The sequence below is a fragment of the Triturus cristatus genome, chromosome 11 (assembly GCF_964204655.1).
Source record: "Triturus cristatus chromosome 11, aTriCri1.1, whole genome shotgun sequence".
NCBI classification, from domain to species: domain Eukaryota; kingdom Metazoa; phylum Chordata; class Amphibia; order Caudata; family Salamandridae; genus Triturus; species Triturus cristatus.
Window position 1 is genome coordinate 637,529,300 of NC_140594.1, and position 12,724 is coordinate 637,542,023.

At 42.1% G+C, this 12,724-nt stretch overlaps 1 protein-coding gene across 2 annotated transcripts in view; it reads left to right on the forward strand.

Annotated features, from left to right (window-relative positions):
• LOC146785218 (uncharacterized) overlaps positions 1-11,252 on the forward strand; it is a 1,495,909-nt gene extending 1,484,657 nt beyond the window's left edge. Inside the window, exon 20 of one of the 2 annotated variants that reach the window (XM_085634134.1) lies at positions 7,284-11,252. In XM_085634134.1, coding sequence (XP_085490260.1) covers positions 7,284-7,990 — 707 coding nt within the window. In that variant the 3' untranslated portion in view covers positions 7,991-11,252. The remainder of the gene's footprint in view (positions 1-7,283) is intronic. The other variant, XM_085634135.1, reaches the window with a different exon arrangement.
• Positions 11,253-12,724: the final 1,472 nt, after the last annotated feature.

Sequence of the window (12,724 nt, forward strand, 5' to 3'; positions counted from 1 at the left end):
AACGGCGGCCAGCCATTGGGAAAGAGCTGTTGGTGACGTTTTCGCTCCGCTTTTTCTGCCGTCCCACTTAGACGGCCTCGCCTGCTTTCTTTCTGAAGTAAAAGGTTTCTTATCTTTATGGGACCAAACACATGGCCCCATAAAGATCAGAAGGAAAGCAGGCCGTCCAAGTGAGACAGCAGAAAAAGCGAAAAGTTGACGTCAACCGCGGCTGCCTGGCGAGCGCTTACAGACTTGTTTACTTTACTCGAAAAGGGAGCTTCTCTTCGCAGAATGCAGCATGGCAACAGAAAACTCAAGGCACAATGCGTGGTGTTTATACAAAGCAATCCATAGCGGCTTTTACTGTCTACGCTAGATGAAAAAGTACGCACAGCTGCAGTCCATCTGGTAAGACAACCTGCGAGCATTCGTGGCACATAGTAAAGGGCAGAAAAAAACAAGCCAAACATGTGGCGCAATGGTCAGAGCTGCCGACCTTGCAGTTGGGGAACCAGGTTTGAATGTCAACGTCGCTCTTAACATGCTGTGATTTTGGGCAAATCGTTTAATCTCCGCGTGCGTACCAAAAAGGAATGTGTCCTTGTGTAACATAACTAGTGCTCATCTAAAGCGCTCCAATACCTCCGGTACGAGTTTGCGCCATATTAAATTAAAGTGCAAACAAAAAAAAAATGCTGCAACTAGTCCAGGCCGGTACGTGGCGGGCGCTTACTCATGACAATGCACACGGTTGTGCACAATGTTTTGCAACCACACCTACTGCCACAAAGCATGGCATTGATTCACACTTTGAAGGCAGGGGGTAACTGCAGAGCTCGCTCTCTCTCTGCCTGTACCGACTTGGAAGGAGCTGACAGCGGTCCTACCGACTGATTTATGCTGCCTCCCACCTCCCATTCATAATGTGTAATTCTTTGTTGTGGCTGCTTACTATAAGGGGCATTATCTGCTCTGTTTCTTTAAGGGACAGGGATCTCAGTGCCGACATACTGCAAATTCAGATACTGAGAGGAACGTCTGCTGTCGCAGGCAGGCCACTGTCCCGTCATTGACTTTAGTGCGCCATTACTGCCCCATTCATAGCATGGGGGGTGGGGGGGGGGGTACGTCACTGCTCACATCCCCACTCCGCTGTTAAGGATCGCTGTGAAGGATTAGTGAATCTTTTGCTACACAAATGCAGCTCGCAGCAGAACGGAAAGTTCTGCACAGCAAGCTCCCATGATCCCTCCTGCTGACATCACTCATCTGAACAATGCATGTGTTTAAATCTTTATTTATATTCTTCAGATATTTGAATATCTCTATCAAGGGGTGTTCCGGAAGTTCGCTTACAGACTTGTTTACTTTACTCGAAAAGGGCAGCTTCTCTTCGCAGAACGCAGCATGGCAACACAATGCGTGGTGTTTATACAAAGCAATCCATAGCGGCTTTTACTGTCTAAGCTAGATGAAAAAGTATGCACAGTCCATTTTGTAAGAGAACCTGCGAGCATTCGTGGCACATAGTAAAGGGCAGAAAAAACAAGCCAAGCATGTGACGCAATGGACAGAGCTGCCGACCTTGCAGTTGGGGAACCAGGTTCGAATCTCAGCGTCGCTCTTAACATGCTGTGATTTTGGGCAAATCATTTAATCTCCGCGTGTGTACCACAAATGAACTTGTCCTTGTGTAACGTAACTGGTGCTCATCTAAAGCGCTCCAATACCTCCGGGACGAGTTCGCGCCATATTAAATTAAAGTGCAAACAAAAAAAATGCTGCAATTAGTCCTGGCGGGTACGTGGCGGCGCTTACTCGTGGCAATGCACATGGTTGTGCACAATGTTTTGCAACCACACCCACTGCCACAAAGCATGGCATGGATTCACACTGTGAAGGCAGGGGGTAACTGTGGAGCTCGCTCTCTCTCTGCCTGTACCGACTTGGAAGGAGCTGACACCGGTCGTACCGATTGATTTATGCTGCCTCCCATTCATAATGTGTAATTCTTTGTTGTGGCTGCTTACTATAAGGGGCATTATCTGCTCTGTTTCTTTAAGGGACAGGGATCTCAGTGCCGACACACTGCAAATTCAGATGCTGAGAGGAACGTCTGCTGTCGCAGGCAGGTCAGTGTCTCGTCATTGACTTTAGTGCACCATTACTGCCCCATTCATAGCATGGGGGTTACGTCACTGCTCACAGCCCCACTCCGCTGTGAACGATTAGTTAATCTTTTGCTACACATATGCAGCTCGCAGCAGAATGGAAAGTTCTGCACAGCAAGCTCCCATGATTCCTCCTGCTGACATCACTCATCTGAACAATGCATGTGTTTAAATCTTTATTTATATTCTTCAGATATTTGAGTATCTCTATCAAGGGGTGTTCCGGAAGTTCGCTTACAGACTTGTTTACTTTACTCGAAAAGGGCAGCTTCTCTTCGCGGAACGCAGCATGGCAACAGAAATCTCAAGGCACATAGCGTGGTGTTTATACAAAGCAATCCATAGTGGCTATTACTGTCTAAGCTAGATGAAAAAGTACGCACAGTCCATTTTGTAAGAGAACCTGCGAGCATTCGTGGCACATAGTTAAGGGCAGAAAAAACAAGCCAAGCATGTGGCGCAATGGTCAGAGCTGCCGACCTTGCAGTTGGGGAACCAGGTTCGAATCTCAGCTTCGCTCTTAACATGCTGTGATTTTGGGCAAATCATTTAATCTCTGCGTGTGTACCAAAAATGAATGTGTCCTTGTGTAACGTAACTGGTGCTCATCTAAAGCGCTCCAATACCTCCGGGACAAGTTCGCGCCATATTAAATTAAAGTGCAAACAAAAAAAAATGCTGCAATTAGTCCTGGCGGGTACGTGGCGGGCGCTTACTCGTGGCAATGCACATGGTTGTGCACAATGTTTTGCAACCACACCCACTGCCACAAAGCATGGCATGGATTCACACTGTGAAGACAGGGGGTAACTGCGGAGCTCTCTCTCTCTCTGCCTGTACCGACTTGGAAGGAGCTGACACCGGTCCTACTGACTGATTTATGCTGCCTCCCATTCATAATGTGTAATTCTTTGTTGTGGCTGCTTACTATAAGGGGCATTATCTGCTCTGTTTCTTTAAGGGACAGGGATCTCAGTGCCGACACACTGCAAATTCAGATGCTGAGAGGAACGTCTGCTGTTGCAGGCAGGTCAGTGTCCCGTCATTGACTTTAGTGCGCCATTACTGCCCCATTCATACCATGGGGGGTACGTCACTGCTCACAGCCCCACTCCAGTGTGAAGGATTAGTGAATCTTTTGCTACACAAATGCAGCTCGCAGCAGAACGGAAAGTTCTGCACAGCAAGCTCCCATGGTCCCTCCTGCTGACATCACTCATCTGAACAATGCATGTGTTTAAATCTTTATTTATATTCTTCAGATATTTGAATATCTCTATCAAGGGGTGTTCCGGAAGTTCTCCCCAAGGGAAAACGAGCATTAAAAATGCAATAGGTCTCACCTTTCATTAAGTTAAAGCCATTTGCTTTGCAATACAATACCATTAGCAAAGCAAATGGCTTTAACTTAATCAAAGGCAAGACTTATTGCATTTTCAATGCTTGTTATAAATTTGCAGTAGTTGCATCCCTTCTTCCTCAGCTTGCTTAGCTGGCAGAATGTTGTTGCAGCGTTGGCTAGGAGTTGATTATAGTTGAGCTTTTTTCTTTCAGTTAAACAATGAAGTGATATTCATACGACCTAGATTAAGGATGCTGCCTCCCTGCCAACATGTTAGGCATCCCTTTTTTTTTTAAAGTCTGGAACATTCTGTTAAAACAGCTGTTTAGGATGTAACGTATTACATCTCACGAAAGATACTGAATTGTGATACTCATGTGCTGAAGGGCCTTCTGAATCAATGTAAACAATTGCAGTTTATAGTTCCTAATGTTCTATATGCGATTTGCCTTCAACTAGTAATTACCATTGGATCAATGTGTACTGTCTCACTCTGCCTGTTCAAAAAGAGTGCTCTTGATGGTGGACCCAAGTATGTTGCTATTTAATATAAGGTTAGACTTTTGTTAACTCGCAGAAGGAGTGAAAGTTTTGCAGTTGTACATTGAACAAAAAGCATCTGCCTTTAATATAGTCAGTTTACATTGTGAGGCAAATACCTTTTTTGTGCTGTGAACAATCAAATAGGTGGCTTGGAAGCATATTCCAAAATTGGAAACAAAAATCTTTTATTTTTCAGCACACCGCCCATGATATGCTGTGTACATGTATAGCATTGGAGGACCCTTTCACTGTACCTCTGTGCTGCCGAACTAATTATTTTGTAGTGTCTTTCTTTGACAGGTCTCTCTAGAGAAAGGAAACTACAGTTTACTTGTGGTTAAAATGTGTCAAGTCTCTCATAACTAGGACTCCTAAATCACGCGGAGTGTTGTGGATGTAAAATGTATTTACACACATACATAAGGAGACTGGTACCCTCTTTGGGGACCATGTGATGTAGGCACAAGATGATGGGTTGAAGATGGTCTAAGGTAAATCCATAATACTCAGTCAACATGAAGGTGATTGCTTCCATCGCTCTTAATCCCAAGACCACCTCCAGTCTGCTGCTATCATGGACTATATTTTGTTTCTACCTTTCTACAGTTTACACACATTCCCTTAATTTTAGCGCTAGACCACTGTTTTCCAAACCTTTGATTTAAGGTGGTATGTCCAAGCTATAAACAAAGATGCCTTTAAATTCTGTTTTTATCTTGTCACATTTGTTGCTTCAAACACGTAGGTCAAAAGTCAGGCTATGTTTTCCTCTGCTTATGTTTTTTTTTTTACACAGGTGGTGTTTATAAACTCCTCTCAGTTTGCAGTTGGAGAAAGAAAAGTTAATTGTGGACCACTCTTGCTGGGGTACATGAAGTGTGAAAATAGGAAAGGCTTTAGGATGTCACTTTTAGGTCTCGCCTGACCCAGCGTATGCGCTGGCCTGGTGAGACATTTTGTGAGGGCTCCAAAAAGTGCTACCAGGCCAGCCTAGACCTACAGTGCATGTGCGTGGACGCGCGTGTCGCGCTTTGCCGCGATTACTTTCACTTTCGCGGCCGCTTTGATGTTTGATCGCGATCACTTTTGCGGCCGCACGGCCGCTTTGATGTTCTCCGTGAGGCTTCAATAGATTGCAGCAGTTAAAACAAGCATTGGCATAGCCAATAGGTCTCGCTTTTGGGACCTTATAAGTGTTTAGTTATGAAACTGTTGCATGGTTAAACACTTATAAGGTCCCAAAGGCTAGACCTATTGGCTATGCCAATGCTTGTTTTCATAGCACACAACAAAATGTGAATATCTGTACTATAAACTGTATAAATTCTGCATTTTCTTCAGCGAAAATAAAGCACTTTCTATATAATTCTGATGTGTGATTGAAACAAAGATGTTAATGGGATCGGAACAAATCGAGACCTTTTACTGTGTGTTTCACAAATAATAAATATTGACTGAAACTTGATTTAAACACATCATTTGTGTGCAATATAGTTTAAAACTGTATGTCTGTGTAAATTTAGTGATCATTGCAACTGAAATATGCTCTCTGTAAATGGCAATGAACTAACTCACCTTGCCTGTCTCATGTTCATGTTACCTAGGTGGGCCTCAAAAGTTGGTTGTACTAAAAAGTGGGTCATTGTTCTAAAACGTTTGGGAAGCACTGTGCTAGGCACAAGTGAAGGCAGTAAAATGGCACCAAAAAAGTAATTTTACTAAAGATCTTGGTTCAGATGTATGAAGCTCTGATCGCGAAATACTGGTCATACTTTGTGACCGATATTTGTGCAACCAATTGCATATCAAAAGACAATATTTAACGGTGCACACAGCCCAGTATTGCAAATCAGACATTTTGTGAACACAAAATACATTTGCATATCTGGCTCTTGTTCTTTTTGACCCTTTCAGCGACCACCGCTTTCAATTCCTGTAGATCCCATTAATATGCTGAAAGCTGGATTTTCATTTAACAGCCCTGCGCAGTCTAGGAGTTATAGTCTTGGTATACATGGGTTGATCCATTTGAGCTAAAACACCAAGAAACCATTTCCTTTCAACAATTTTAAACAGCTCAAAACTTGGCCCAAGGGTCTTGGTGCACTTTATATGAGTACCAGAAAATGTTACCCTTTTTTACGTCTTGCCTAAGACAGCGCCTGTAAGATATTTTGTTTTATATACAGCGGGCTTGGTGGCAACCTATTATTTACCATTGGTTGCCTTCATAGTCACTCATTTTCTTGCATCTTATTGGTCAGCTTCTGTAGGTTTCCTTCCTCTTTATGTGTTCGTCTCTCCCCTGGAGAATTGATGCATTACTTGTGTCCTTCCACTGCTCATTTTATTAGGTGCTACTTTTTTTCTTTAAGCTTAAGCACTCTACCACAGAGTGTCTTTTTCATCCGGCTCCCTCATGTACTTCTTCCCCCTCCTGCTGTCTATGTTGTTTCTTGCCCCCTCCTGCCCGTTGTCCATTTTGTAGCTTGGCCTTCCCCACCTTCCTCTCGCAGTCTATGTTGTTACTTGCACCCTCCCACTCTCTGTGCTGTTACTTGTTCCCTCTTGCCCTCTTCTAGATGTCTGTGTTGTAGCTTGCCCCCACCCTCAGTCCATATTGTTGCTTGCTAATCCTGCTGTCCATGTTGTTGCTTGCCCCAACTACTGTCTGTGTTTTTGTTTGCCCCGACTGTCTTTGTTCTTACTTGCTTCCTCTCTCTTCTCTCGCTGTCCATGATGCCCCCTTCACCTGCAATGACAAATAAAAAAGAGATATGATGCTGCCAATGATGGCTGTGTCATAGCACTTATTTAAAAACTTTCAGCCGTGCACCCTTCCTTCCATTTTGTCCAAACTGAGAGAGGTGTTGCCTTTCGCCCTTTTTAGAGGCAGCACGCAACACTCACTCACATAGTAACTCCTGTTACAACTCTGTTGCGCACACAGCTCAGAAAAGTGTGCACACAGACACTACATTACCGCACAGCAAAAACAAAAATTAGAGGGAACATTGATGATGTGGGCCATTTTTTGCGATAAACGATAGGGAAAAGTACAAAAATTGAGACATAGACAAATATAGACGCACAGCAGCAATTAGGATATTCACACAGAGATTCTAAGGGATAAGGACACAGCAGTAAATGATAAGAGACCACAAAAAATGTAAGTATTATATATTAATATGCATACTTGCAATTTTAACTTACCTTTTTTTTTATCAATCTTGTATTTTCTTTAGCAGGTGCCTCTGTCAGAGCAAATGAGCTATGGATATCCCAGGACTCCACCCATGAAGAACACAGGCGATTATCACAGAATGAGAACTTGTTTAGCAACAACATTTCTGATATAGAAACGGAATCTAGTGGTAGTCCCACACAATATAAGACAGACCTGCTGGCCAAGAATTTCCACAAGAGTTGCATTGACATACAGGTAGGTAAGGTGCCATCAGATAAGAATCCACATATTATGGAGAATAACAGTATTTCTCCACTGCGCTTCGACATGAAAGAATTGCACGAAAGCTTGTCAGCAAATTACACTTCAAAGATATCGAGTCCGTACCCCTCAATGAGACCACGCAACATCGAGCATCAAGAGCAAGCATCATCTCTGGAAATGCATTTACATGTAAGTTCTCAAGGAAGTGTCCAACAAAGGAGTTCAATGAAGTATCATTCAAAAACAAGTCCTGATGTTATGCGGATCAAGAACCAAGATTTCCATCCCTGCAGAGTCCAGAACATCAGGTGTCCAAAGAGAGACAGTGAAAGACATCTGAAAAAAGAAACAGCAAAAAGGAGTCTCGTCGATGAATCTGTAATAGAGATTAACAAAAATATTACAAATGAATATTCAAACAGAGGACTAACCAAGGAGATTGCTGGCCTTTCTTGCAGCTCAAAGGATAGTATGACCCACTCATATTACCACAAAATTTGAATTCATAATATTGAAAGAAAAGTCCACTATCCAGTAAAGATATATTAGCAGATAGTAAAGAAGAGAGTAAAGAAGGGGTTCACAAATACTGACTGGGCTTACACCTGATTGGCCCCAGTCGAGGGGGATAGTAATTGAACCTACTGGTCCCCAGCATGACAGGGGGTCATATTAAAATACATCAGTTTGTCACAGAACCTCTTCGGGCATAGCTTAAGTTTGGGAAGGGCGGGGACATACTGCTCAGCCACTTACACCCTGAGGGGCCAGGAGTCAGCAACTTAAGTAGATTGACTCTTTCTAGAGAACGGAACTGCTTTCTGTATCCGGCAGCGAGCTGCGTGACCTGGTAACAGCAGTGCGCTTACTGCCCAGACCTGTTTTTTGTAATATAATATATAGGAAAAGTTAAGAAAAACCTGATCGACTTGCAAGTAGGTCATGTCTGGCTGTGGCATCTTCAGAGCACCCTGTAGAAGTCCCAAAATGGTCATGCAGGAGAAGAACTCCTCTCTACTTCATGCAGAGATACAGATGAGTGCCGGAGGAGCTCTAGTGATCTTGCCATGCCTGCCCGTATATAGCGTGTATAGCGTGAGGATCACAGAGCAGGGAAGAGACAGAGCTCCCAATAAAGTTGGGCTGTAAAGCGCGCAGGAGCAGCTTGCAATAGTGAGGCACTTAGGGGCCATTAGGGGCCTCATTGAAAGATTCTTTAAGCCACATCTGCTGCACCTCTGCTAAATAAAAGAACGAAATTAATTACATTATTTGGAGATGAAGAAGGCTGAAAACAATACTTAGATGTTTTTCAAAAATGCATCCACATAACTTGGGCAAAGTGTATTTGACTTTTGACCATGATGCACCAATCTAACTGTGCCATGGAAAATCAATGAAACCCTTTTTTTGTCTAGGAATCTCTCCCGAAGCCCACATCACCTGATAAATCTTGTGTCGTGGTTGTCCAAGAAATCTTAAATGAGCTTTTAGAGCCATGTTGAGTAATGACCATGTGGCAGCATCAACATTTCATCCTGACCTGGATTTGCATGACTTTTGGCACTGTTGAAAACGCCACACCTTTAATGACTATTAATATTGAATTACGTATTCCACCAGCATCTCTAGACGTTATTGATTATGTCGCTTACTCATCCCTCTGAGCCTCTTGTAATTTTTGCAGTCCCATTCTTCTAAATTCCAGATTAATGTTGCTGCGTGGGACCTAATGTCTAATGGATGCTTCTTCTGCAGATATAATCATAGAAATAGTCGAAGGCATCAGAATTGATCAGGAAACATTTTCAATACTCCCAAACTGACACTCTGTGGCTACTCCCAAACATACACCCTGTGGTACTGTTGGATTTTATCTGAAAACCCTCAAAGGCCTCAACATCAGATGTGACCTAACATCGTTCTAAGGACCTTTCAGTGAATCTAAGAGGGTGGACACACTAGGTTAAAAATCTTTGCCTAGGGCATTCTGGATAGGAGGGCATCCAACACCACATGTTGCTAGTAAAGTACCACTACTTTTTATTAGCGCATGTAGGGGTTTGCATATATTTTTTCACAAATTCCATAAGGTTATGCAGTTAGACTTTTAGTACAGAATGTAGTATGCCAGTATCGCTGCAACTTTTTTTCACATGAACATACACTTTGGGGCCCATTAGGACGGCGGGTGGACTTTCGTCCGCCCGCCACCCTAGCGGTGCTGGGACCGGCCGCCAGACATGCGGCGGTCCCGCACCACTTATTAGGATGCGACCGCCATGGTAATATGGCGGGGGTAAATCAGGTTGTGATGGCGTGATGATCGCCACCGCCGGCCGGGCGGTGACGATCCGCCCGCCATCATAATGACCCCCTTAGTGTTGAAATGTCTTGTGAGATACTGGTAGGATACTAGTTAATTTCTGTGTGACCAAATCTTCTGCATTCAGTTTAGCAAAATTGCATAATGCGGATATTGAGAAAGTTCCCCAGTTTCGTGTAAGGCAAAATTCAAGAATTGTCGAATTATACCGCATAATCAAAATTGCCCAGGCCTAGTTAGCACCTGTTCACCTGCCTTATCAAATGTGAGTACCTTTTGGCCCTATAATTGATTATTATATTGAATTCTCCAATCAAATTTTAGAATGGGCTTGGCAGAAGTTGATGCTTTGCTAGGTTCACTTGGAATGAGTTGTGGTGAATTGCCAATCAACGATATGTCAAGAGAATGTGGATAGTAATACATTAAAAAAGCTAAGGAAGACTGTCAAAAATTAGCTCAATAAAATAACAAGTTAAAACAAGATTGAATGGTAATCCACATATAAATGGACTATAATGAACAACAAAGTCTTCAACAAAGTCTTAACGAGAAAACCAATGAAAGGAATGGAATTTAGACACATATAGAAATGAAAAATGTGGATAAACTTTTTAGAAAAAAAACAAATTAAAACAAATAAAAATAAAATAAAAGGTAAATCCAATATAAATTATCTCTATCATTGCCTTGTCTTTTTCCTGGCCTCTGTAGGGCAAGGAAATAAGACTAGATGGATGCAGCCTCAATTTTATGACGTAATGTGCTAAAGTGCAAACTACTGCCTGTTTTGGAGTATGAAAATGTTCTCTGGCCAGTCTGATGCTGGGGCATTTCTGAAAAGATTATTCTGAGAGAAGGTATATTATACATTAGAAAAGTCTATTACTGTAGGTAAATAACTCGAAGTAAATCCCATCACTTCAAGCAACCCAATTAGAGTTCTCTGAAGCACATTTTCTGGCAACGATTGCAATGTGTTTCTAATTTCTTGCTGCCACCTTGTCCCCTTCTTGTCACTAGTTGCTCTTGATTCTCGAATTAAAAGCCCTCAAGGTGCATGAACGTATAACGTAAATGGTAATAAGACAGATATCAGAAAGCTGTGACATGGTCATGTAAAAAACCAGGTAGAATTGATAAAAGGGCACTGTAAGCCCTGGGCCTAGCTGCATGTAAACTAGTGACAGTGTACCTCTGACACTCCTCGCTTTCCCCCAGTGCCCAGTTACAGGGGACAATGGAACTAGGTCAAATGCTCTAAAAGTGAGCAAAAGGCATATTTCATTATATGTATAACTTTTTAATCACCTTGCAGTTTTATGATATATATAATGGTCTATATTTATCAATATTTATGTTTTGTATTCATGAATCAGTATTTATCCACATGTATGTATTGTTCTGTGAAGACAATAAATTGCAACTAGAATTTTATCATGTTTTCAAAGAAAACTTTGTCTCAAGAGCAAGGGTGTAGAGTGGGTGAGGTTTTCTGTTTAGGGACAGTTACCATGTTTATTTTTAAGAAAAGTCTGTCTCAAGATAAAGAGTGTAGATTGGCTAAAGCTGAAGTTTAAGAACAACATGTTTATTGTAAGTAGAATTCTGTCTCCAGAAAAAAGCGTGCACGGTGTCTGAAGGCTGGTATCTGGGGGCAACTTGTTCACTCTTAGCGTAGTGTACACCAGCTAACTATCACCCTATCTCCTTGACTGATTTATTAGCAAATGTTTATTGTGGACTGTTAGTGAAACACATGGATCAAATCAAACCAAATTACGTCCTACCTCCAGGCTGGTTTTACCAATCGTGTACCTATGGGGAAGTAAATCTTTAGGCTCAACTTAGTAATAATAAAATATGACCATCTTCAGAGAATACACTGCACAGCTTTCATCGATTTGAAGACTGTATTTGATTGCACAGATGGGCAAACTCTAGGCTTAAACTTTAGGAAACTTGGTCTGTTTCTTCCTATGCTATGGGAGTGGGAATATGGATCAGAAATGGGGTTCCTTTTAAATAAATTATTTGGTACTCTAGGACCCTGAGAAGTGTTACATATTCCAGCAAGTCTGTTTAGCTGGGCAATATCCCTACTCAATATATACTCAATATAAATGCAGTTGATCTGATGTTCTGACCAAAACGAATGGACCTTGTTACTCTGAGACTGGAAATCCTAAAGATCTTGATTGGATATTAAAGTAGTGTCAAATGTGAAAACGAGACAAATTCTACCCTAAAATAGATACTGTGTGTTGACTCACTGGTCATCTCGTTGATATACAACTTGGATCCCTGGAGGTATAAAGAAAACACCACCTACAAATGTAATGTAAATTTAGTTTACTCATGTTTGCATGATATGCATAGCAGAATAGATTATAGTCTGGTTAGTCGTACCATATTCAGGATGCTCTGATTGATATTATCTTGCTAGAATCCTTTCAGGTCCCTCACCACATTTTTTATTGTATACCTGGCAAAATCTCAGACCTAGGGTTCCCACCTGCAAAATTAACTTAGAGTCCTTAAAAGATCCTATTCCCTACCAAGACCTGTCTGAGGTTTTGAAGGATTATTTTAAAAATAACTGGGGTAATGTCTCTAGTAGGGGGATGTGCGCATGGGAGAACATATGGTGCGAAAGGTCATATACTGGCACATTTTAACAAACATGAACGGGTGATCTGTGTTCTGGAACGGGAAGTACTACACAAGTCAGAACTCTTAGACAGATTGTTGGATAGCAAACACAAAAACAGCATGCTGTATACCGCATTAGGCAAATATTTATATGCATCATATGGACAAATACTCTATATAGAGAAGGCAAGCAAGACAGGTAGGATGTTGGCCTGGTTGCTAAAAAGGGAAACCCAGAGTGGCCCTTTTCATTGTAT